The 25,018-nt window shown below is 52.7% G+C and overlaps 2 protein-coding genes across 6 annotated transcripts in view; both read left to right on the forward strand.

Annotated features, from left to right (window-relative positions):
* LOC137482661 (ubiquitin carboxyl-terminal hydrolase 12-like) overlaps nt 1-4,319 on the forward strand; it is a 29,692-nt gene extending 25,373 nt beyond the window's left edge. For all 4 annotated transcript variants that reach the window (XM_068205170.1, XM_068205168.1, XM_068205171.1 and 1 more), the window contains exon 9: nt 2,298-4,319. In XM_068205170.1, coding sequence (XP_068061271.1) covers nt 2,298-2,399 — 102 coding nt within the window. In that variant the 3' untranslated portion in view covers nt 2,400-4,319. The remainder of the gene's footprint in view (nt 1-2,297) is intronic.
* Nucleotides 4,320-16,747: 12,428 nt separating this feature from the next.
* On the forward strand, nt 16,748-20,154 carry LOC137482663 (G-protein coupled receptor 12-like). 2 transcript variants are annotated; one of them, XM_068205172.1, is made up of 3 exons: nt 16,748-17,468; nt 17,705-17,930; nt 18,795-20,154. In XM_068205172.1, the coding sequence occupies exon 3, from the start codon at nt 18,797-18,799 to the stop codon at nt 19,841-19,843; it is 1,047 nt and encodes a 348-aa protein (XP_068061273.1). In that variant the 5' UTR covers nt 16,748-17,468; nt 17,705-17,930; nt 18,795-18,796; the 3' UTR covers nt 19,844-20,154. The 2 variants fall into 2 exon arrangements, with proteins under 2 accessions (XP_068061273.1, XP_068061274.1); XM_068205173.1 differs by having other exon boundaries at nt 16,748-18,479.
* The last annotated feature ends 4,864 nt before the right edge of the window (nt 20,155-25,018 follow it).

Raw genomic sequence — 25,018 nt, forward strand, 5'->3', positions numbered from 1 at the left:
TCCTCATTACCCACTAAATGTCAGCAGTGGGCAAGGCAGATTTATTTGTCTGTTAGGATTTCATTGGAGGGCCAACTTTCAATTAAATTGGAGATTGATGATCCCCAAACATCCTGCAGCATATGGGGAAAGCAGCAAATTCAGGGGACAAAGCAGTCCAAGGGGGATCCTTAGCCAAGCAAAATGGACTGAGAAACCTGAGCCAATGGCTGATTTGAGTTTGACACTTGCCACCAGAGCAGCCAGGGGATGCATCCCAGTGCCAGAGTTTACCTGGAAACATCCATCCATGGAGCTCTCCTCACTGAGGGGAGGCACAGAATGGCTCTGCTTAAAAAATACCTCTGGGATTTGAATGCTGGCAGTGGGATTGCAGAACTGGATTTGGTTTGGAGAACCAGAATAGATGTCTGGAAATGAGCAAATCTCACTTTATAAGAAACATGATTTTTAATGCCAGGTGAAGTTGCAGAATCCTAAAAGTTGTAGCTTTAGAGTAACAGCCATCCACTGTTGTTACTCTACAGTTACACCTGGGTTAAACTATATCTGGTCAATAAGAATGGGAAGAACAGAATCTATATAATCCCCTTTCAGTTCCGCTCTGTTTTCTGTGGATAGTGAAATTAAAGAAGGAAGTCAGTTTTGCTGTGCTGAAACTAAAAATATCTGAGGCATGAATTAATATGGATCAAATGTTTGAGTTGCATTCAGAATGAGTAGTGGAAATAGGCTTGATTGCATGGCAAGTGAGTTGGCACTTAAAATAAAACATGTTTGACTTGTCTGCTAAATATACTGCAGGAGCTGAGGAGTGTTCTTTCACTATATTTCTGTTAAAATGTGCCTCTAACAGTCTGTAGTAACGTTATGTTAATAAATGGTGTGAAAATGCAGCAGCCTCTGCAGGGGATTTCAGCTTCCCTCCTTGAATGGAGAAAAGACAAAACATCTGTTTGGGGTTTTTTTCCCCCTTCTCTACTTTTTAAGAGAAGGTGTTTTACAAAACTCTTCAAGAGAGAATTTCTGCAGTTGATGCATCTTCTGAAAACTCCTGTTTTTTCTTGTGCTGGGAAAAGGCTGCTCCCAGCTCGCTGCTGTTTGGCAGTGCCACATGGAGAAGCCAGTGCTGCTGAGTTGGTGATGATGCCAAAATCTGCTCAGGGAGCAGAGATTTCACATTCTCCAAGTGGGTTCTGCAGCTGAGGAGGGTCCCTTTCTTTTAAGGTGTAATCACAGGTTGGTCTCTGCTCCTCCTGAGCAGGGCAGGTGTTCAACCCAGAGCTTCTTGGGTTTGGAACATTTCTTTACTTCCTCAACTTTATTCCTTGGGAATAAAAGGAAGCTTGAGGCTCATCTCCTCAGCCTGTCATTTCTGTGGATCCAGAGTCCTAAAGGGATTAAAAACTCCATCCCAGTGGAGTGCTGAGCAGCACAGGTGCCTGGGAATGTTTTATTCCAGTCTCTGGGCTGCAGGATCCAGCTCACTGATGGGAAGCCAGTTGTGCTCAGAACATGTGGAACCTGCATCTCTAAAAACCCTTTAAAATTCCCTCCAGTTGCTGCTTGGAGTATGAGAGCAAAGCAGCTTTACTGCACATAGATCACAACTTGAAATATAAACAGATTTTAATGCTATTAATGCAGCAAATCATATTTTTTCTTAAGACACAAACCTTGTGATAATACTCCAGGAGGCTTTGCTTGGTAGGAAAGCTCTCTTATGGCCAAAGATCATAATTAGATGAAACCCACAGAACTCATGAAGCACTTGCAGGACTTTTCTCCTTAAAAGGGTCACAATAACTTTGAAATCTGGACTTATTTTAGCTGAATTTTCAATGTGCACAACCATACAAAAACCTGCTTGCCTAATCAGTGACTGCTTGTTGGTGGTTTTTTTTGTTTGTTTGTTTTTTTGGTTTTTTTTTTTTAATAATTTAATTATAAAATTCTCAGGCAAGGTACCACCAGCATGAGAAAAGCAGGTATAAAAATGTCATGTAGTCCTTTAAGGATACATTTTCATGGATTACTTGTTTTGTAGTCCAGCACAGGACTGCACCCCTTCTGAGAAGTTTTTTATTTCATCCTCATTTCCTGTTTTTTCAATAGTCAGTAAGTTATTAAGTGGGAAAAAATGTTTTGTTGGGTTGAGTGATGTTGAAGTGTCACCATGTCAACACTGCTTGGCTTTCCAGATCACCTCCACGAACTGGGAAGAATGGTTTATCTGGGAAAAGGCTTTTAGGGTGGTGTTGTGACTGAAGCTAATTAAAACTTCCATTAATTTTCAGAAAATTGATGCCCAGGCCATTGAAGAATTCTATGGGTTAACATCAGACATTTCCAAAAACTCTGAATCTGGATATATCCTCTTCTACCAGTCCAGGGACTGAGACAAGAGACACAAAGGATGGACACAAGGAAAAAGGGATCAAGCTTTGTCCGAGTGGAACACGTTTGTGCCAGCAGAGCAGTTCCTCGGTGTTGCTGTAGGACCAGGACAGACCCAGGGGGAGGAGAGAGCTCCCTCCTGCCCTTTTTGGAGGATTAGTGCTGAACTGCCCTAACAAGAAGAGCTTTTGTTCCAGTTTTCTTTCTGGGCTTTTTTTTATGTGCTATCTTCCAAAATCTGTGTTACCTCTACTTGAAACCTGGCTGCTTATTTTTTCATGAACTCAAGAAGAGATTTCAAAGTAGCATTGTAGGATTTCTACCATTTAAAGTTGGCCTGAGGCTATACCTTGGTTTCTGCCATCGTTTTTCTGTATTTTAGCAGAACGATTTCAATATTCAGTGTCAGCTGAAGGCATATTTTAGGATATGAGCAGCAGCTGGTTGCTGGATATTTTTGGTGACTCAGACTTGAGAAGCAGTACAAAGCTTAAGACGTATTGGAAATGTCAAGTCTGTAATTTTTATAAAGAAAAAGCAGACAAACCCTTCTCTCTGCAGCATTGTAAACCTCCCCATTCTGCATTCTCTTGGGTTTAGAGAACACTAACAGCACTGCTTCTTTTTGTACTCTTATTTGTGCTGTTCTGTTTCTCCTGCAGAAGGCAGAGAACTGTCTCCACATCCAGCCTCTCCTGTTGTGCATTTTCCTTTGGAAGCAGCAGTTTTGCCTCCAGGCCCCGTTGCTGCAGGTTCCAGGGGAGCAGAGCAGCCCTGACCTGTCAAAGAGCATCTCTGCTGTAGAAAAGTTGGGAATTCCAGCCTTTCTTGGAGCTGTTGCATAAACCAAAAGTGCCCTCATTCTGAAGCAGGATCTGTTCCACATTTCACTCAATTCTGAGCAAACTGATGCAAGTTGCATTTTGAATCTATGCTAATCCACAGAAACAGCACTAATTGGGAAGGGCTGGCCAAGGGAAGGGGTATTTAGGGAACTAATCCAGGAGTTCTGAGTCTTCAAGATAATGAACATGTGAGAAGGAAAACCAACCAACCCAGCAGATGTTACCTGGTCAGTTTTCAGTCGTTGCTGATGTTTGTCTCCATCTGGGAATCATAACCCCTCCCCTAAAATGCTTCTGATTGTTTTACTTCTCTAAGCCTTGCTTCCCAGGGGAAATGGTTGGTCTGTGGAAGGCTGAAATGAAGCAATTATCTGTTATGTGTATATATTCTAATCTCAAGGATAACTAGGAAGAAAAGACTAAGGAAATTGGTGAGAAATCTCAGAAAATCTTGTGCGAATTTCTTTTGGAGAAGTCCTCTTGCTGTGCCAAAGCCCGTCACAGCTGGCTCCAGCCTCTCAGTGGGAATGAGTGTTCTGCTGGGTCCCTGAGCTGTGTGTCCTCAGTGTGGCTGTCACAGCCCCTCATCTGTCCCCAGTGCTTGTTGTTCTTGAGGATCTTTAACTTATGCAATTCCGTGGCTTGTGCAGGATATTCAATATTTTACCAAAACACTGTCCTCAGGAAAGCAGCATCTCACAGTTCTTGTGCTGCCTGTGTCTGTTCCTTCCTCTCATGACCACAGAGGTGATGTTTAGCAATTAACTCCTGCCTTCAAAATGCAAATGAACCATTGCCATTGTATTCCAGCTGAGTACAGCTTCCATTCTCCTGGCACATCTCTTCCAGAAGATAAAATATGGACATGGGTTTTTAAATTCTTTTTTATTATACAGAGTACTGTCATTTTAAGAGACACATTCAACAGCAGCAAAAGTTCTTGTCATCTTGTTCCTGTTGTGTGACAATTGCTCCTGGCTAAGAGTCTTCTCCCCTTCTCCACACACAAGCTGTGAGTCCTCTCCTGGTGATGCCATCAGAAGACTCTCATCACTGAGTCTTGCAAAAAATGAAAAAGAGAGCACTGAGTTAAAAATAATCTAAACAGTAAATACAAAAAAGTAATGTAGTACACTAGACATGTATTTTGTATATCTGGTGATACCTTTTTACAAATAAAATACCTGACTGAGAGATAATATTGAAAGATATATACTATAGATTAAAAACTGTTCAAAGTGCACTTTTGCTACAGATTTATAAGGAGACTAAAAGGAATTAAATGGGAAGAGAATGGTGTGATGTTACTTCTGTATAATAAATGACCCCACCTGTCTCCAATAAAGGTCGTTATGATCAAACCCACAGCACCCAGAGTTTTTTCCTTGAATTTCACTCCTTAACTTCTCCCAGCCTGCTGGCTGGCTGAGGATCCTGATCCTGCTGTGTTTGCATCCCTGTAACCTGTGCAGGAATGGGTCAGAGCAGGAGAATTGAATAATTCAGTGTCAGAGATTGTAACTGCTGTGCTGGTACAGCAGGGAGAGGTTACCCAGGGCCTCTGTTCCTCCATCCTTCCACCACCCCCTGCAGCTCTGCTGCTGCCTTTCCCTGGATTTCTTCTCCCTCTTTCCCCATGTTGGGCTCCCTAAGACTTTGTTGCAAATATCATCTGACTGATCTGGAACAGAGACATTTAAAGGCAAAAACAGGAGCCTGTGCTTGGAGCTGTTGAGGTTCATTGCAGGACAGGTTTTCATTTCGTGGTGGATCAATGCAGTTCACCTTTGCACAGGAAAAATGGGATCAGCTGTGCTCCTGGGAGTAGGAATTGATGGGAATACAATGCAGTAGGAGCAGGGGAGATTGGAAGATGGCAGCTGCTCTGTAAAACCACATTGGAAGTCCCAGATGCTGTCTGGCCCTTGTCCTGCTGGGTCACACCTTAGCAAGAGAGAAATAAATTGAGCTAATTTTAACTCCAGTGAACATGAGTTGGACTTGCAGGAATAGCATTCCCTGGAAATTGGGAGAAAACAACCAAATCCAGAAGGGCTGAAAGCAGAGTGCTTTGAGCTGAGTGCCACTAGGGCAGGACTGATGGAGCTGGGATTTGGGAGCTGCAGCTCTTCTCCAGAACCTCTACTGGAGCAAGGGTAGAGACCATCCCATGGTTATTATTTCTCTGTGAAATGATATTTTGCTTCAAATTCCACGGATCCTGCAGCGTTGGTAGAGAGGCTCTGCCCTCAGCTCTCTGGCCTGCTGGTGGTGCTCAGCATGTTCTGGGTACCAGCAGGAGCTTTTAAAGTCCCCGTGCCAGCTCAGTTTAGGAGATACTTCAAACAAACCCTATTTGATGGGTACAAGAAAGAAAATGGACTGAGAAAGGCCCCTGAGACAAGTCAGACCTTCCCACTGTGGGCCTCGGCATTTAGCAAAAGGAAACAATCCCTGAAACGTAATTAATTCCCAACATGTAAAGTGCTGCTGGCGTTGGCTCTCGCTGCACTAATGAACCTGGGGGCTGCTGCTGCTCTGCTTCCCTCCTGCTCCTGCAAACCCCGGCCTGGCTGGGGAATCTCTGTGCTCCCAGAGCAGAACCCCGGTGGGATGAGGTGTCTGGGAGGGAGAGCTCAAGGTTAGAGACAAAGCAGTGCTAGTGGGGTGGTGCCAGGCTCATCCTGTCCTTTGTTCTGCAGACAAAGCCGCAAAGGGAAACGCCTTGATCTTTACACATCATTTGTGTCAGAATGGATGGCCTCAAAGTGGCACTGGGGCAGTTTAGACGGGATATTGGGAAGGAATTCCTCCCTGGGAGGGTGGGCAGGCCCTGGCACAGGGTGCCCAGAGCAGCTGTGGCTGCCCCTGGATCCCTGGCATGCCCAAGGCCAGGCTGGATGGGATTTGGAGCAGCCTGGGGTAGGGGAAGGTGTCCCTGCCATGGCAGGGGGTGGATTGGGATGATCCTTAAGGTCCCTTCCAATCCCTTCCCTCCCTCGTGGTGCTTGTTTGGATGTGCTGCAGTGTGGGGGATGTTTCTGCACCCGCAGGAGAGGGAAAGCTGGGAAGGGAAGGATGAATTAATTACACAGCAGCAGCAGCAGGCTGTTAAATATTTGAGTTGCTAATAATGAGTGCATTTAGTGGTTGTCAGTTGTTTTAAAAGCTCCTAAATACAAACAACAAACACAAATACAAAACACTGCAGTGGTTGCAACACTTCAGCTTGTGTAAACTCAATTAAAAATATTCAGGTAGTCCTAGCTGGGTCTTCCCTGGTGATTTCCAAGTCCAAGGCAGTGTGAGGGGAGGGCAGAAGGGCAAGGACGGGGTTTGGGAGCTGTGCTTGGGTTTGGGAACATCCCAGACCTACCAGAGTTCATTTTATTTTCCAGGTGGTTTTTAACTGGAGTGAGCTGCTTTAGCAGAACGTGTCGTGTGAAGAATTTTAATGTAGAAAAGAGGCAGCTACTCGGATTTAAGGCCTGGAATTAGAAGGGCCAAGTCATCAAGAGCTGGACTGAATCTGGGGCTGCTGCTGCCACCAGCCCGTGGGAGGCTGAGGCCAAACGCAGCTGAACTTTGTGTGTCCATGAAATCGCAGGTGGAGTTCAGCAGGAGCTGAGTTTGGTAGTGATTAAGTGCCCTAATTAGCACTCGATTAAGTGTTTTTGTTTCCTTCTCAGAGGAGCAGCCACAACTACTCCAGCAAATCATTGCCAGGCAGAAAGCAGGGAACTGCTGTGGGGGTTGGGATGGGATGGGATGGGATGGGATGGGACTGGGGTTGGGATGCCCCAAAGGAAGGGAAATCCCATCTGTCAGTGCTGCTGTGCAGGAACAGCTGTGTCCAGAGGCACTTGGGACCACAGGGCTGCTATCTCGGGGATCTTTGTGGGATAAACCCCACTCAAAGCCAGCAGGGAAATGTGTTTAGCCAGGAATCTCACGTTGATGAGAACTCAGATGTCAGACCTGGTGAGACCTCCTTGGCTGGACTCCTTTGCATCCCCCACAGTTTGGGTCTGTTGGTCCTTTGGGATGATTTGAAATGCTCTGGATATCTTGGAAGCATCAGCTGCACGACAGGGTCCTTGCAGGTCGTGGGGACTGTGGCAGGTGGGAAGTTCCATCCCTGCATCCCAGAGAATCCCCGGATGGTGAAACCCATGTAGGTCCAACCCACGGCTGTAAAAACCCTCCCTTTCCCATCAGCTGGTCCAGCTGGGGTAAAATACTTCAGTATTTGCAGTTTGGGAAATTGCTCCAGGTCCCTTTGCTCCCACCTCACACCCTCAGCTCCTCCTCAGCAAATTCTCAGGGAATTGCACGAGGCACCACGTGGGGGTGATCAGGGAAAAGGGTTATTCTTGGCCATCCTCCCCAGGTCCTCTTTTTTTTTTTTTAATTTTTCTTTTTTTTTTTTTAGCATTTAACTGCTCATTTTCTGATTTTGAGTCACAATATTTCCCCAAGCGAAAGGCCACGAGTCTGGAAAAAATCCAGTTTATTCCTTCAGAATTCTCTGCCATCATTTCAGCACAGAAGAGGCAAAGCGGAGCTGGAACCTGCTGCTGATGGGGATGGAGGGACAGTCCCAACACCTCCAGGTGCTCATCTCCTTCCAGAGCCTCCTGCCAGGTGTCCCCTGAGATGTGGGCACAGGTGTGGGATGGTGAGGCAGGAAGGGGCATTAAGGGATGTCTGAAGCCAGCAGACAGAGCAAAATGGAATTCTTTTCATTAACTCCCCCCTAGGGAGTAGTAAAGTGAAAAAATGAATGGGGATTTTACTTTTTTCCCCTCCTGGTTTCTCATGGGTGGTATAAAACTGAACCTCAACTCAGGTTTAAATGGAATTTCTTGAACCTCAGACCCAGCAGAAAAGCCAAGCTTTGGTTTTATTAACGTTTCCACCGGGGGGAAGTTGCTGGATTGGGGAAAACCAATTTCTCCGTGCTGTTTCCACCCAGTTTGAGCCAAGTGCTCCCAGAGCAGTGACTCGGGAACAGAAGGATTCCCGGGAGAGCTGGCAAGCACATTATCTTCTCAAAATATCTCCACAAAGCTGAAACCTCTCCGAAACAACGCAGGGAAGGAGCGGGCTGCGATCCTGGGCTCCGGAATTGGAGCAGGGGGAGATGGGTCCGTGCTTGGAGCAGGGAGGGGACAAAGCCGTGTGACAGAAGGGCTGTGCTGGGAGGCAGTGGCTGCAGGAGCATCCTCTGGGAGCGGGGGAAAAACAAGAGCCTGGGGGGACTTTTTGTGTGCTGGCATCCCAGCCGTGATCCTGGTGATCCCAGCTCCTGGCAGTGGCTCCCAGTATCCCGTACTGGGAGGAGCCGTGGCTGACTGGGAGCGGCTCCTCACCCCTCCTCGAGCTCTGCCCAGTGTTTCTGCTCCCCGAGGCTGCAAAGTGGCTCCTGCTGTTGGGTTTTTTTCCTTCCCAGGGACGAAAGGAAATAATCGCTCTCCCCTGCACCTTCCCCCGGCGTGTTTCAAGGTTTGCCTGTAAGTCACAGTCCCGAGAAAAGCAACCTGTGGGATCTGAGTGACAGCTCCTGGAGAACCCGCACCAGTTTTATCTCGGCACTCAGCAGAAGAACAGGGCTGGTGGCTCTGCTGGGAGGGAGCTGGCTCTACTCCGAGTGCTCCTGGGATCCCCCAAAACCTCGGAGCAGCTGCTCTGCAGATCCACTGAGCCCTCCTCTATCTCTGCACCATTCATTACCATCAGGGAATCGTCATGGAATGGTTTGGAAGGGACCTTAGAGATCATCTCGTTCCACCCCGTGCTAGGGACAGGGACACATTTCCCTCTCCCAGGTTGCTCCAAGCCCAATCCAACCACTTCCATGGATGAGGAGTCACCTTGCTTTGGGTTTCATCCCATCCATTTCCACCCTGTTTTTCTTCCAAGGCTGCTGGGAGGTGTTTAGGGAGGTCTCCCTTGCCCTTGTGCATCTTTGATGGATTTGAACTCTGCTCTCGCCTTGCAAGCCAGAGCTGCACTGTCAGCAGCTCTGTTCCCTGTGGCCGGTGGGAAGTTCCATCCCTGCATCCCAGAGAATCCCCAGATGGTGAAACCCATGTAGGTCCAACCCACACCTGTAAAAAGCCTCCCTTTCCCATCACCTGGACCAGCTGAGGTAAAATACTTCAGTGTTTTGGTCCATTTGGAAACTGCTGAGCAGTCCCCAGCACTGCTCCAGGGCTTCTCCTCTCCCTCAGGGGCTGGAAGAAGCTGGGCTGCTTCTTTCCCCTGTTTCTCTCACTCCAGCACCACTTGGGCTGTCTCAAGAGCCGTGCAGAGCCAGGAGCAGCAGATGGAGGGGTGGGCTGGCTGAGGAGTTTCCAGCGGCTCTTGTGCATTAACTCTCTTTTATTTACCCTGCTGAGCAGATTGCCCTACCCAGACACAGCTCTGCTCCCCACCGGGGTTTTGCCCCTTGCCAGGGCACGCGTGGTAGCCCAAGCACCCTGATTTGGGGTCATTTCTCCTGGCACTCCCTCCTGGCTGGGCAGCAGAGCCAGGCACGGCACCCATCGCACTGCAGGGCACAGGGGAGATGGGGCCCCACACCCCCTGTGCTGCTCTGCCTGCCGGGTTGTGACACCTTGAAAGGTTTAGAGGGTGAGAATGCTGTGATTAGAGGGGAAAATACCCGCTGGATTTGCCTGGCCCAAGCGCAGTGCCGGGGAGGAAGGGGCTCACAGGACACCTTGGGGTGCCTCTACTGGGGCACAGGGACAGAGCCCAGCCCGTGGGGATGCTCCAACCCCAAAACAGCCCCCGAGGGCCAGGCCAGGCTGCTGGGGGGCTTCTGGCCGTGGCCCCACCTGCCCTGGGTGCTCAGCAAACCAACCCCGCTGCCTTCGCTTCCTTCCCCTTCCCCACTCACTAATTGAGCTGAGGCACTAATTAATGGCGCAGCACCCAGCTGTGCAGCTGGGAGGATGCTCTGATCTCCCTGTTCCCGGTTTAACAGGGTCAGGAAAGGCCGACACCCTGTGCCTTAGGGTGAAATCTCTGACATTCCCCTAAATTTGCCGAGAGCCAGGGCTGCAATGCCCGAGGATTCAGGGATGCTCCAACGGGCGCTCCCAAGGACCGGCAACTTGGCCTTGGTTTATTTTTCCCAATATCCCCGCGATGTTTTTTCTGGATGGGGTTTTTGTTCTCTTAAAAAGCCACGCAGCTAAAAATAGCCGTGTGCTCGCTCGCCCGCGGTGTCCCGGCGTGAATCCGTGTGCGGAGCCGACCTTGGGCTCCAGGAGCGCCTCTGCTGCTGCGCTGCTTAAAGAGCCTCTGGTGTGCCTCAAGAAACACCTGATGGGGAAAACGGGGTTTTTTCCTCGTGGAAAGAGCCACCTGGCCTCAGATTATCCCAAGGTGGATGATTTCGAGTCGGGTTTAACTTAGCATGGGGCTGTGATAATTTAGTTGGGTGACCATGGAGAATCTTTCCCTTCTCCAGGGTTGGGGTTGTGCAGCTTGGGGTGCAGGGAGACAGCAGGACGGGATTTTGGGGGTCAGGGTCTCGCTGAGGCAGGATCTGGGGGGTTGGAACTCCACAAGGAGGATTTGGGATGCAGGGACCCAACAGAGTAGGATTTGGGGAACTCAGGCACCCAACGAGGCAGATTTGGGCGCAGACACCCCGTGAAGCACAAGGGGATTCATGGAGCAGAGGGAATTCCAGTACTCCCCCCTTCATGGGCGTGGTGCTGCCCTCGTGAGGAACTCCCAAAATGCCTGGGGAATTTGCCAGGTTGGGTTTGGCGGGGCCGTGGTGGCTTGGAGAGGATGGAGGTGGTGGGACAGAACCTTCCCCAGTGCTGGCAGTGCCACTGTGGCATCAGAGCACCCAAAACCATCATGCCCCCACGGAGGTCTGGGTCTCTTCCAGTGCCATCTTCTTATTTTTCGTACCTTTTATTTTTCCCAGTGGATTTGTGAAGAGGAGAAGATGCTCCTCTCTGAAACCCAGAGCTGCTGGGAGCACAATAAGGATCTCTTAAACCCCCTCAAACAAAACACTTTCGCAGAGCACAGCTGAAGGCTGGAGGTTTCTTCCCTCTCTCCTCCCCGTCACGAAGAGGCACCAAATTCTCCTGATCCACAGAAAAAAATTGCGAGTGGCCAAACTGCATCCCTGCCAGGAGCAGCGGAGCTAAACTTAGCCGCACAAAGCGTCAAGGAACAATGGCGAGGTAATTAGCGATTCCCTAATGAGGAGCTGGGGGTGTCCCGGGGCAGAGCAGCATCTGGGGCGTTCCCGAGGGTCTGCAGGGATGGACCTGGCAGAATTCCCCACCACGTCCCTGTAAAAGCGGCCGGGAGCCTCCTCCGGGTGTGAATCTGGGGATGAATCCCCCAGCCCGGCACAGGAGAGGGGAAGGGGAAACGAGAGGTGCAGGGAGCGACAGAGCAGCCCTGGGGGGAGCCGGGCTGCGGGTGCTGAAACCCGGGGAATGAAGGCTGGCAGTCACCGAGCCGGGAGGAGATGGGTCACGGTGACATTGGCGAGTGTCCTCGGTGACCCGGTGGCCTCATTTCCAAAGGTGACAGCAAACACGGCCCCCCCAGCCCGGTGCAGATCTCACCTTTCCAAGCAGGGCAGCAGCTCCGCTGCAGAGGGATCGGGCACTCCCGGGAGTGCTGTGACTCCCTTCGATAGAGGGAAAAGCCTTGAGGAGGGGTGGGGAGCTCAGCAGGGTCTCCTTCTGTCACCCCAAAGCTCCCAGTCCCCCGTGGTGCCCAAGCCCAGCGCTCATCCAGACCCCTCCCTCGTGTCTGCCCAGCCCTGTGATGTCCCCAAACTCCAGGATGTCCCTTGCTCAGCGACCTGCCTGGCCATCCCTGCGGCTGGGATACCAAACTGTGCCAAAAAGTTACAGCAAAGGCGAGTTTGGCCCGGAATTGTTGCGGTTTTCTGTTTGATCAGGGTAAGGGAGGGATCCTCTCCCCTCTGCTGCCATCCCTATAGCAACCAGCAGCCTCTTCCTGTTGAACAAGTGACTCATCAAACACGATTACACTCGTGTCAGGGATGGTGCTTGTGACTTCGAGCTCTGACAAGAGAGCTGACCTTTCAGGAGGAAAAAAAAATCAGAAAAACCCCAGGGAAACAGCTCAAAACTGGGTGCGAAGGTGCAGTTCTGGGTCTCATCTTCCCCACCCATCCTGCTGCTTTCATCTCCCCTAAACCCTTCAAATTCGGCAGTTTTAAAGAATTTGGTGGGTTTTCCCTGTTGCTGCTTTTCCCATTCCCTCCTCCAGGTGCCTTTTTGCCATGAATTCGTCCGTGGGGGCCTGGGGGGAGGATGTTTCTCAGCCAAGCCAGGGGGAGAGGCCCAGCACAGCTCTGGGGTGAAACCCCCAGGGCAGAGGGAATTCTTGTGGGACCAGAGAACCTCCCTGCTTTAAACCCCAGCCCGGAGGATGGAGAAGGCACATTCCCAGGATGTTTAGCTGCTCTCCACTCTGGCTGGGTGTTCACACTCCTGGAAATGGCTCTTTTATCCTGGGGGAATCCCCGAGTGCTGAGACAGCTCTGGACAGTGGTGCTGAAGGAGAAATTGCAATGCCTAGAGAGGGAAAAACACTTCCACCCCCCCAAAATCCAGGTGGGTATGGCTCAGGCTGAGGGTTGGGATGTGACCACGTTGCTGGCAAGCCCCACTCATGGCTCTCTTTAAGTAAACAGATTTTTTTTCCAAGCCAAGCACTTGCTTTATACAAATGATTTCACTCCCAGCCAGCAGCTGTGGCCTTTTCTGGGTGATGTCCTAACCCACCCAATCTTGGAGAGCAGGGCTCTCGATCCCAACCTAATTCCCAGGAATGTACCCGTGCTCAGGAGGGGAGCCCAGTGCTGTGACTCCACACAGGATCCTGCTTAAATGTCAGAAGCCTGAGTTAAAACCAATAAATAGAGAGGACCAGAGTGGGGGTGTCGAGCTGCTTGTGCTCCACTTCAAAGCTGGGAATTTGTTCCCCAGGATTTCTGGAAGCCAATGTCCTTCCTGCCCAGCGGGAAGGGAGCTGGGGAGGCTGGAGGTGCTTCCAGTACCACCACAGGGGGGTTTCCCCCCAGGGAAGTGGGCTGCCTCATGTTCCCCCGTGCCAGTCCCCCAGGAGGGATCATCAGGAGGTTCAGGGATTGAATGGAGCAGCAAATCCATCCCTGCATGGATTCCACACTCAGTGCCTGTGGATTCCTGTCGGTGCTGGCATGTCCTTGGCTCGGGGCAGCTGAGGGCTTTTCCACACAGAGCCAGGACCATCCTGGTGCTCAGAGCTGCTTCTGCTGTGACTCCAGGGTTTGGTGCTCTGGAGCTGCTCACTCCAAGCCTGGTTTTGGAAAACTCACATTGGTGGCAGCAGGTGGCAGGGGCACAGCAGGGAGGGAGAGCTGCCCAGTACTTGGGTGCAAAAACCTCTAGGTTTTCTACTTTTTTTAAAGATCTTTCTTGGTTTTCCCCATCCAAACCCCTAGAAAATCTTCCTTACCTCCATGACACGTCAGGTGAATTGGGTTATTGTTAATTATTAATTATTAAACTCGTATTTTGCTGAATATTTTGCCTCATATTCTGCATGCTCCAAGTGTTCCCTATGGCTGAATGGCAGTTTAGGGAAGCAGTCACTCCTGATGAGGCACCCAGCCAGAGCAGCACATACAGCTTGGGAGAAGGAGTAAAACACAGTGCAAAAACCTTTATTTTGGGAAAAAAACCCTTTTCCCAGAAGCCCTGCTCAGTGACATATGGTGACACGGCATGTGCCAGCAAAGGTGCTCCAAATCGTGTCCTCTGGCTCAGGAAAGGACTTGGAACAAAACCATAGTGTGGGGATGATATCACTGATGGAAGGAACAAAAATCCTCCCCCTGGCTCAGCCTGAGTGTTTGTTTGGTGCGATTCAGGAGGAGAAGTCGGAGTGAGCCTTGGAATCACTCCTTCCCTCCTGGCACAGCCAGGCACTGTCCCCCTAAATGGGGAATGTTCCCTGCATGTGTAACAGCAAGAGGGCAGTGGGACACGGTGTCCCCACTGTCCCCTGGCTGCACAGCCCAGAGAGAGCTCACCTGGGGGCAAGAAGGGGTTCCCTGCTGCTGGGAGAGCCAAAGACCCACCCGTGTCTCTCCAAGAGGTGAAGTCAGGGTTGCAGCAGTGCTGCTGCAGGGAGATGGCAGAGGTCACCCTTGCAAACCAGGACCTGGAAGGGGCCCACTCCAGCCACCTGGAGAGAGGCTTTTCAGGCAAATCAGCTGCTTTTCCACAGAGGTGGATCATTTTATCAGCCACACTCCTGCCTGCCACCCTCCAGTGCCTGGCTTTGGCATCTGCACTTCAACCACCCCAACCCACCACGGAGCCCTGGTTCTTCCCACCAGGCTGGGATGCTGCAGCTGGAGCAGCTCTAGGAGAATTCCCATCTTTCCAGTGGCAGCAGTGAGAAAATGGCCTCATTTCCACCAAGAATTATGCAAAGCCTTTGAATGTAGGGCTTCACGCGCTCCCAGCAGCGCAGCCCCCGACAGCCCCGTTTTGGGGAGGCTGGCGGGCTCCGAGAGCTTGTTCGCCACCCTGATTAGTCAGCACTGCTAATTATAGCTGTGCTTTTCCTGCTTAGAGCTCCTCAAGCACCGTTGGAGTAACAGGGAACAAGGGAGGTGCTGGAATGAGGCTGGATCCGCTCGCTAAGGGGAAGACGCCGGGATAAATAAAATGTGGGGGAATGTTCCAGCAGCGTGGCTTTGGGCCTGGCTCAGGGCTCACAGGGCCGTGAGCTCATGGATTTGTCAGTTCAGCCACAGGATGCTCCCACAGCAGTGGGAGCCAGGGTGGGAAAAGCTGATGGTATGCCGGGAGGTGATGACGTTTTCCTAAAGAAAAGATGAAAAGCCGATTTTAATACTTGTGGAGGTAAAAATGATGGAGAATTGGAATTGTGGTTAATCCTCTGTACCACCAGTGTGCCCTTAAACAGCAGCCCTTGTCCCAGCTTTGGTTCCCAGGGGGCTGGGCCTGTGACAGCCACGTCATTAGTGATTGCCACCCCAGTTTTAACTTGCCACCCACTTGTTTTATCCAGAAAAGCACAAATTCTAAGGAAGGATGAGCCCCAGGTCAAGCCCTGCTGTGGGCTGGGAGCACCCAGCACGCCAACAGGGCAGTGCCACAGGACAAGCTGTCTTGCTTAGCACTGAGCTTTCTCCCAAGGGCCAAAATCCAAGGAGAATGATGGGGAATGATGGTGGGAGACTTCTTCCATGCTGAACAGCATTCTCAGGTGAGACTGGTGGCCTCTTGTTCTGTAATTAGTGTCAAGCTTGTGTCTTTGCTTAGATCTTTGCTCCTCTCTATTGAGTCTGTATTTTAAATACAGATAAAGCATATCTCATATATGAATACTACCAGAATGGTCTTGCAGCTACTCAGGGAGCTCAGAACATTGAATACAACTTCAAAAAGTAGATTGTCAAGCCTTGAAAACAGTGTGCAGTGGCCCATCCTCTCATGTGCAGCAGGGCTGCTCTGGGGACAGCAAGCCCTGGTTTAAAAGGGGCCAGATAACGTCATTTTTGTCACCAGAAAATCTCAGCATTCTTGGGGTACCCCAGCCGGTGCTTTGCCAATCCACTGCACCCCCTTGCACAGGTGAAACCCCAAAAAATACTCATTTGAGACATGGGGCTGTGCTTCCCTGGGCAGGAGGACAAGCAGCTCCCAGCACTGGCTGAAATCCACTGGGATGTGTGTATGGAAAGGGGCACTTCTGGAGCCAAGAGGGGGAACACCTACCAGGGACTGGTGTTTCTGTAGGACACGGGCAAAACATCCTGGGAGTGTGGTGAACTTGTGGCGGGATGTCGAGGGGAGGAACTGGAGGTGGGAAGTGCCGGGTGTTTGAGGGGCTCTGCAGGGAGAAGGCAGGAAGGGTGGGATGCTGGACGGAGCAGAAGGGCCAAGGCAGCTGCAGCGAGCCCACGGGGTTTGGAATCAGCCGGGACCCTCTGGAGTGTGCGTGTGACCCCCGGCCAGCTCCGGGGGACAAGGGCCAGACCGGGTCACTGGTGTGTGCTGCGTGCGCCCGTCCTCGCTCAGCCTTGCTGCCGGCCGCACCTGGTGCCCGCGGGCTGGGGACAGCGGGGACATCCCTGCTCAGCCCTGCAGCGTTCGTGGCCCGTCCTGGGTGGGCTCTGACCCCACAGACCACCACGCCCGGCCGGCGCATCCCCTCTGCCGCCAGCGCTCCTTGCAGGGCGCGTCCCGCATCCCCGTTCTAGCAGGCGCCGCTGCCGCGGGGAGCCGGGCAGAGCTCCTCAGCCGCCTCCCCTTCCCCGGGCCGTGCGTAATTGCCGGGAGCGGGAGCGAATTCATTCAGCTCCTCGCTCGGGTTTCCTCCGCCCCTTGTGCTGCCGCTCGGCTCACGGCGCTCGGTCATGCGCCCGGCAGCCCCAGGTAGATGACGATTGCCATCCCCTGGGATGGGGCTTGGCCTGATTTGCAACCCAGATGCTCCAAATTGGGGCGGCTGGGTTCAGCCAGAATCGCTGCTATTCACCTAAATATCTCTGCACATCAGGAGCTGGAAATGCTTCCCAGCGCTGAGCTGGCTGCGCCGCAAAGCTCCAGCCTGGAAGAGAGAGGGGGATAAAACAGGGAAGCTGGAGTGTTATGAAACCCGTAGGAAAAAGGGGAGAAAGGTGTAGCTGAAATCCTGTGGATCCAGGAGCTGAGCATCCCTGCTTTGATGATCCCGCTCCCAAGATGAATCACGGAGCCATTTATAGCTGGAAAAATAACCGTGTCTTTGGGATTTGTTCCTTTCCAGGCTGTTCCTTTCCTAAACAGTCGGAGAGGAAGATCTGGGGATGGGTGGGGTGCTGCGGTGAGGGGAACAGACCCCCATACTCAGCGTCTTTGGGCAGGTCCCAATTCCAGTGAGATCCTCCTAATCCCAGAATTTCGCTGGTTGGAGGGAAACCCGTGTGGGGCGAAGGCTCCGGGGTGCGGTGTTTCCCTGTGGAGGGATGCCCCTGGCCCGGGTTGGCCGCACAGCATCCCCGAGCAGCCTCAGCCGCCGCGTCCCGGCGGCGCAGGAGGCCGGTGCCGCTGTCCTGGACATTGTCCTTGAGGAGCGCGGCACCGGAGCCGCGCCACGCCGGATCGCCGCCCTCCCTTCGCATCCGCGCGTCCCTCGGCACAAGCGGTAAAAATAAACCCTGCGAGGCGCCCGAGCCTGGCCGGTGCCCAAGCTGCATCCGCAGGACGCAGGTGCAGCGGGCCCCGACCTTGGGGAGGTGCGTCGGGGTGGCGGGAGGCTGATGAATGAACGATCGGCGGGGCGGGTGCGCGCACCCCCCGCGTGCCTGCGGGTGTGGAAGGGGATGTGGAGCGGGGAGCCAGCCTTGTTGTTATTCTGATCACAGCGGCTCTGATTCACAGACTTGGATCATGAATATAAGTGAAGACTTTGACGTCAGAGTTGAGATTTATCAGCAGATCCAATGGGGCAGGAATATTAAGTGCAAGTCGATGCCAGCTCTCTGCCAACGCTATTAGCGATGCTCGCCGAGGAATGAGGCTTCGCACCAAGGGCTGGAAGGACCGACAAGGAAAAAAATAAAAACGGGGTGGGGGGAGCAAGCTGATCCTCGAGCATTAAAACCAGGTAAAACAACAACCCCCGGCGTCGCGGCTGCATGCGGGAAGGGGCGATGGTGGCGGCGGGGGACGGCAGCGGGCTGCGGGCACAGCCCCGACCTTCACACCTCGGCTGCCCAGCCCGGCCGGGGGGATTTACTCCGCCGGGCAGGGCAGGATGTTGCCGCCGGCCGGGAGCACCTTGCACCGGCCTTTTCCAAAGGAGGGAAAGGCAGGGAGGAAGGAGAAACTTAACGTAGGCTGTTCCTTGCTGCTGCCTTCTTCCATCAGCGGCTCCGCATACAGGCGCTGGCCTATTAATAGTGTTTATTTTTACTCACTGCACGCAAAAAAGAAAGGGCTGCGGGAGGGGGGGGCTGAGAGGTTGCGCTATAAATAGGTAGCAAAGGTGGCCGTGCCCCGGGGAGGGGAGGAGGAGGAGGAGGGGGCAGCCGGTTTCTCACCGGGTGCGCAGTGGCTGCGGACCCTGCATGGAGCCGAGCGCATGGAGGCGGCTGCGGGCAGCGGGGTGATGAGTTGTGCTCGGCCTCAGCCCGGCGAGGGATAGCGGCCAGGGGTGCGTGTGGGGCGGGGGGGACGGCGAACCGGGGATGGGGGGGTTCGATCCCAGGGAAGCTGCAGTCGGGCTGGGGGGGAGCGGGCGGGGATGCGGCGGGCGGGGGCGGCCCGGTGCGGGGCGGGGGCGGCCCGGGGCGGGGGGCTCCGGAACGCGGGGCAGGCTCGGTGAGGTTCTCCCCCGGCTTGGCGCGGCTCCGGGCTCGGTTGGAGGTGCGGGCTCGGCGCGGCGCCGCGCGGGCTGAGCGCGGGGCTCGGCGGCTCTCCGGGGGCTCGGGGTCCGTCCCTCACCGCCCCCTTCTCCCTCTCTCCCCAGCGATGCTGCACGGCCCCGCCGCCATGGGGGAGCCGTGGCCGCCGCAGCCGCAGCAGCAGCGGCTCCCGGGGCTCGGCAACGCCTCGGAGCCCCCAGCCTGGCCCTCGGCGGCGGCGGCCGGGCCGGGCACGGCGGCGCCGGGCGGCGGGGCCGCGGCCGCGGGGTCCGTGAGCCCCTGGGACATCGCGCTGTGCGCCACGGGCACGGCGGTGGCGGGGGAGAACGCGCTGGTGCTCGCCGTGCTGTTCTACACGCCGAGCCTGCGGGCGCCCATGTTCCTGCTGATCGGCAGCCTGGCGCTGGCCGACCTGCTGGCCGGGCTGGGGCTGGTGGCCAACTTCGCCGTGCGCTACCTGCTGCGGCCGCCCAGCGAGGCGGCGGAGCTGGCGGCGGCGGGGTTGCTGCTGGCCGCCTTCTCCGCCTCCGTCTGCAGCCTCCTGGCCATCACCGTGGACCGCTACCTGTCGCTGTACAACGCGCTCACCTACCACAGCGAGCGCACGCTGGGCTTCACCTGCGCCATGGTGCTGCTGATGTGGCTGCTGTGCCTGGGCGTGGGGCTGCTGCCCCTCCTGGGCTGGAACTGCCTGCGGGACCAGAGCTCCTGCAGCATCCTGCGGCCCGTCACCAAGGACAACGCGGCCGTGCTGGCCGTCACCTTCCTGCTCCTCTTCGCCCTCATGATGCAGCTCTACCTGCAGATCTGCAAGATCGCCTTCCGGCACGCCCAGCAGATCGCCGTGCAGCACCAGTTCATCGCCACGGCGCAGGCCACCTCCACCCGCAAAGGGCTCTCCACGCTGTCGCTCATCCTCGGCACCTTCGCCCTGTGCTGGATCCCCTTCGCCATCTACTCCCTGGTGGCCGATTCCAGCTACCCCGTGGTGTACACCTACTCGCTGGCGCTGCCCGCCACCTGCAACTCGCTCATCAACCCCATCATTTACGCCTTCAGAAACCCGGACATCCAGAAGTCGCTCTGGCTGGCCTGCTGCGGGTGCATCCCTTCCACGTTCTCCTCCAGACCAAGGACATCCAGCGACGTGTGAGGACTGAGCACGGAGCCACAGGCGCTCCCTGGCTCTCCTGCTCCTTCTCTTTTTCCCCTCTGTCGTTATTGTCTCCTACCGGGAGGAGTCTCCTCCGCGGTCAGCACATCTCGTTCCATGGAAAGATGGCCAAAAAGAGGGAAAAAAAAAAAGCAAAAGAGAAAAGAAAAGAGAGAGAGAGAGTAGAATGATAATGGTTTCCTTTAGAAATGTTATTTTCTTACACATTTTATTTTTTATTTAAAAACACAAAACACCAAAAAAAAAAAAAAAGAAAAAAAAGAAAAAGAAAAAGCAAAAGCAAAGAAAAAGGATCCTCACACGATGACGTTTGTCTGCTCTCGGGGTAAGGAGCCAGGGGAGCAGCGGGCCCCATCCGGGTGGTCCCACGCCTGGGGACACATCCCATGGGAAGGCCACAGGAGCGGGGGGGCGGGGAGGGAGGTGTCGCGTCCCCCCCGGCGGGGCTGGTCCCCACGCGTGGGGTGGCTGTGCCCATCCCCCTGAAATCAGGGCCTGCGATGCTATGCAATAATGGGGGGCCGCGTTCAGCACCGCGGGAGAGGAGAGCTCCGGCCGGGGGGGCCGCGGCAGGAGGGACACGGGGACTGCCGCGACAGTCCCGTGTCTCTGTGCTTTGAGAAGCGCTTTGAGCTCTGTGCTTTGAGAAGCACTCTGCGGGTGAAAGACACTTTAGGTGTGGCTTTTTCGGGCTGTGGCGGGGATGGGGGCATCCAGGGAATCCGTTCCCTCCTTTCCCCCCCCCCCCCCCACCCCCGAAAATGTGACTGGGGCAGGTTGACGGTGTGGGGGTGGTGAGGGCAGCTGGGGTGCCCTGCACCCCAAAGTCTGGGAGGCCAAGGAAGGGCTCTCCTTGTCCAGCTGGGCAATGGGTGCTGCTTTCCCCCCTTCCACACGAGTTGTTTACATGGGGTGGGGTTTTCATCCAAAGAGGGGTCCGGGCTTGCTGGAGTCCCCGAGAGAGAAGCCTCTGTCACCACACGTGTCATTGCTGATGCTGCCACTTTACCTTGCTTCGTTAGAGAAGCGCCAGCCCCGACATTCCTGTGCTGTGTGATGTGCTTTGTGGTGTTAGTGAGGCCATGATGAAGTGTCCTTTATCCTGTGCTTTCTTTTGGCCGGGAGGTGGAATCGTGCATTCACTGATAAAGAAAGAAAGAACCCAAGCAACCCCCGGAGAGGTGGCAGAGCTGGGGGTGGGACATCCAGGGTGGCTCAGGGCACAGGGGTGTGCTGCCTGGGGTCCTGGCATGGGGGGCTTGGGAGACCCTCCAGCAGCTGAGTCTTGTACTCAAATATTCTGCTTTGCTGTAGAGAAATTGTTGTGATGTTGGAGAGGGACTTGGGTAAGGGTGTGCAGTGGCAGGACAAGGAATGACTTCCCACTGCCAGAGGGCAGGGATGCATGGGATATTGGGAAGGAATTGTTCCCTGGGAGGGTGGGCAGGCCCTGGCACAGGGTGCCCAGAGCAGCTGGGGCTGCCCCTGGATCCCTGGCAGTGCCCAAGGCCAGGCTGGACAGGGTTTGGAGCAGCCTGGGATGGTGGAAGGTGTCCCTGCCATGGCAGGGGTGGCACTGGATGGGCTTTGATGTCCCTCCCAACCTGTAACATTCTGTGAGTCTGTGATAGTGGAAGAAGTGTTCTTGCTTTGTGTGGCTGTAGAGGGTACAAAGTCACTTTATGGCTGGATACAGACAGATCCAGGTGGATTTTGTCCCTGGATCTGTGCAATGAATCTCTCGCTCCTCGGAGCCAAGTGCACAAGAGAAAGCTCTGAAATTCCCAAGTGTGCCTGGGGCTTGGACTTATTGTCTACCTGTGAGAGGTGGCCAGTCTTGGAGTTTTTATGTTTTGTGGGTTTGGGGTTTTTTCCCATTTCTTTTCTCTGATGAATACCTTGGAGAATGGGCAGTTGGCACAATGTGGAATCAATGTAAGTTTTAAAGTAAAAATATATGTAAGACTACTATTTATACAAACACTTTACTCATTCTGTTTCCTCTGGTTTCTTAAGTGCAGCCAGGTCCCTGCAGTTCCTCAGTGTGAAAACTCAATAGCTTAAACCCTTTTTGAAACATTGTGAACATTTGAAATGTTTTTATACAACCACCCTAGCTAGAAGTCAGGATTTGTTTCTCTGGGCAGCTCGTTTTGTATCTTTAGATGAAAGGTAGTTTAACTAATCAGCTCAAGAGAAACCTTGACATGAAAAAAAGTTGCATTTTCTTGGCTTTCCAGTAAATTCCCTGTTGCTGAAGAGCTTGATTTTAACAATGTTCTTTTTAGAGTTTAGTTGCTTACATAAAATGCGTCTCAGTTTGAGGGATACACTGATAAATTTTGCCAAAGTCAAATGAGGATCAATGAAAAATTTCTCCCTGTGGCCCTCCACAGCAAGAGGAGAAAGATTTTGGGATGTGAGGAGCTAAAGCTGGGGACACAGCCCCTGCCAGACTGAGGTTAAGAGCAGGTAGGGGTGTCTTCACTGGGACACTGGCTGCTCATCCAAACACATTTCCAACTTTGGCAAAGGCAAGCTCTGGATTCTGGTCCCTGGGTGCACTGACCCAGCTCACAATCAGGATGTGGTATGAGCCTATTCCATGCTCAGAGTTACTGTAAAATAAGGATCTAATTTCTTTTCACGTGATGGTCTAGCACCTCTCTCTCTGAGACGTTAAAGCTGCCCGTAGAAGCTGTTAAAAACACTTGTTAGGTTTCAGGAAAAGTCTCAAGAAATCTCCTCTAAAAAAAACCCCATTTTGATAAATTGGCATTTTTGCAGTCATTGCCCTAAATAAAAATAGTACAATTTCCACGTGGTTTTTTTTGCTGTTTTTCCTCTCCTGTTTTGTCAGAGGAAAGGGGGGGAAATGAAGGGAAGTGAAGAAGAGGATAAAGAGGTTTAGGTTCACCTGCCACACGTTGCCTTGTGGAAACCTCTGACCATTTTACTGCACCTTTGCTGCAGTGCTTTGGTTTTGTTTTGGTTTTGTTTTCCATAGACAAAACCTTTTACTGGGAAAGTTTGGAGTGGCAATGTTGGATGTCAGGGGGGATGATGGATTTTGGAGCCTCCTCATGCTGAACACCAGGAAAGTTAATTAAAAACCTTGAATCACTCGCTGAGGCAGGGTTGCTGTGTGCAGGGTGGGAATGTCCTGGTGTTTGGGGCTGGCTTTGGGACATGTTTAGGATGGAATGCAGGGCTTTAGGATGAGGATTTTGGAGCCTCCTCATGCTGAACACCAGGAAAGTTAATTAAAAACCTTGAATCACTCGCTGAGGCAGGGTTGCTGTGTGCAGGGTGGGAATGTCCTGGTGTTTGGGGCTGGCTTTGGGACATGTTTAGGATGGAATGCAGGGCTTTAGGATGAGGATTTTGGAGCCTCCTCATGCTGAACACCAGGAAAGTTAATTAAAAACCTTGAATCACTCGCTGAGGCAGGGTTGCTGTGTGCAGGGTGGGAATGTCCTGGTGTTTGGGGCTGGCTTTGGGACATGTTTAGGGTGGAATGCAGGGCTTTAGGATGAGGCTCTGTTGCCATAAACAGGGAGCAGCTCCCATGAATGTAACAGTATCCCGTATGGATGGGGCACCAGTGGTGAGGGAATTACCAAAAGCAAAATGGGGTTTCCAGCTGGTGGATCCTCTGTGGATTCACTGAGGATCCAAAACTTAGTGAAAAGAGCCCAGCAGCCCTCTCCACCTCCTGGGCAACACCAGAAGGACACAGAGCAACTGGAGTACACCCAGTGCTCCATGTTTCTGGTGTTGGATGTACTGGGAGGCCTCCTCCACCTGGGATTCTGTATCTCTATTAAACTGAGGTCTCCAAAAGCCTCTGGTTTAATGGCCGTGCTTTTCAGCTGAGACAAGGGTACAGTGACAGCACAGGGTCTTTGGCTTGTTGGAAATTTGCAGGTGTCCTTTGATGCCCACAGAGTCCCTGTGGCCGATCCAGGTGGGAACTGGAGCTGCCTGGAGAGGGCTGGTGGGTGTTTGGTTGGGGAGAACTCCCTGTCCTCACCCTGGCCAGGATCTTGCCACTGTATCTCCAAACTCTGAGCTTTGCAAATAGCTTTTGATAAAGGATGAGAGGCCAGTGCCAGGCTGGGCTCAGACTCTTGTCACTTCTGGACTCCCCAGGAGCTGGTCTGGATCTACAGAGGCAGAAATGGGCAGAAAACTGGTCCTGGGTAATTACAGGTGGTATCCAACCAGCCCTGAGCCTATGGCAGGGACCAACAAAGCCAGGGAGATGAATCCACTGCTCATTTGCTGATTTATTTACAGGTTCCTGGGTGCCTTTGGCTTTTCCACCATGAGCTGGTGGCCAGCAGAATGTAGAGGTGAAAAGTTTTTGGTGTTGGTGCTTGGCTGGTTGAGTTGAGGGGATGAGGAAAGGGCGAGGAGGAGAAAGAAGGAGAAAACATTCTTTCAAATACACTGTGACAAGGCCAGGGCCACCGTGGGGTGGGATGTAACCACAGCTGCCCTGAGGTTCATGGAGGTGTGCCAGGGATGGGGGTAGCTTGTGCATTTACAACAAGCCCTTATCCCTGTCTAGTATGAGAAATTAAAAAAAACCCCAAAAAAACCCCACAAAAAAACTCTATTAAACTGTATAGACTCTACCAAAAAAGCTGCTTACTTTTATTTTGGGGTTTGTTTTCTTTTTTCCTTTTCCATTTTGGCCAGTTTGGGACTTTGAGCAGTGAAAATGTCTCTCTTTAGCCAGCCTCATGTCAATAACCAGCAGTAAGGATTCCAAGGATCTCAGTCCTGATGTGGAAGCCCCAGTCTGTTCATATCAAAGAGTTTTAATTGAACCTGAAATGAACCTCCAAGAAACCATTACTGTTCTCCTTAGGTGATGAAGTATCTCTTTCTTGTAAAAGCATCAAATTTGGGGTGGGGAGACCTTTTAAAACTCCATTGGTACTCACTTGTATTGGTGTGTCCTGACCAGCATCGAGACTCACGCCATTGCTAACGATGAATTAACAGTTCACTTCTAATTGTCAGGAATATTTGTTGGATGCACACGGTATTTCCTTGTAATCCCTCTCGTTCCTGCTCAGCCTTCCCTCGTGGTGAGGCGAGGCAGCTCCACTGGGACCATTTGTACCTCTTCTGTTGTCAGTGCAG

The sequence above is a fragment of the Anomalospiza imberbis genome, chromosome 14 (genome assembly GCF_031753505.1).
Source record: "Anomalospiza imberbis isolate Cuckoo-Finch-1a 21T00152 chromosome 14, ASM3175350v1, whole genome shotgun sequence".
In the NCBI taxonomy this organism is placed as follows: Eukaryota; Metazoa; Chordata; class Aves; order Passeriformes; family Viduidae; genus Anomalospiza; species Anomalospiza imberbis.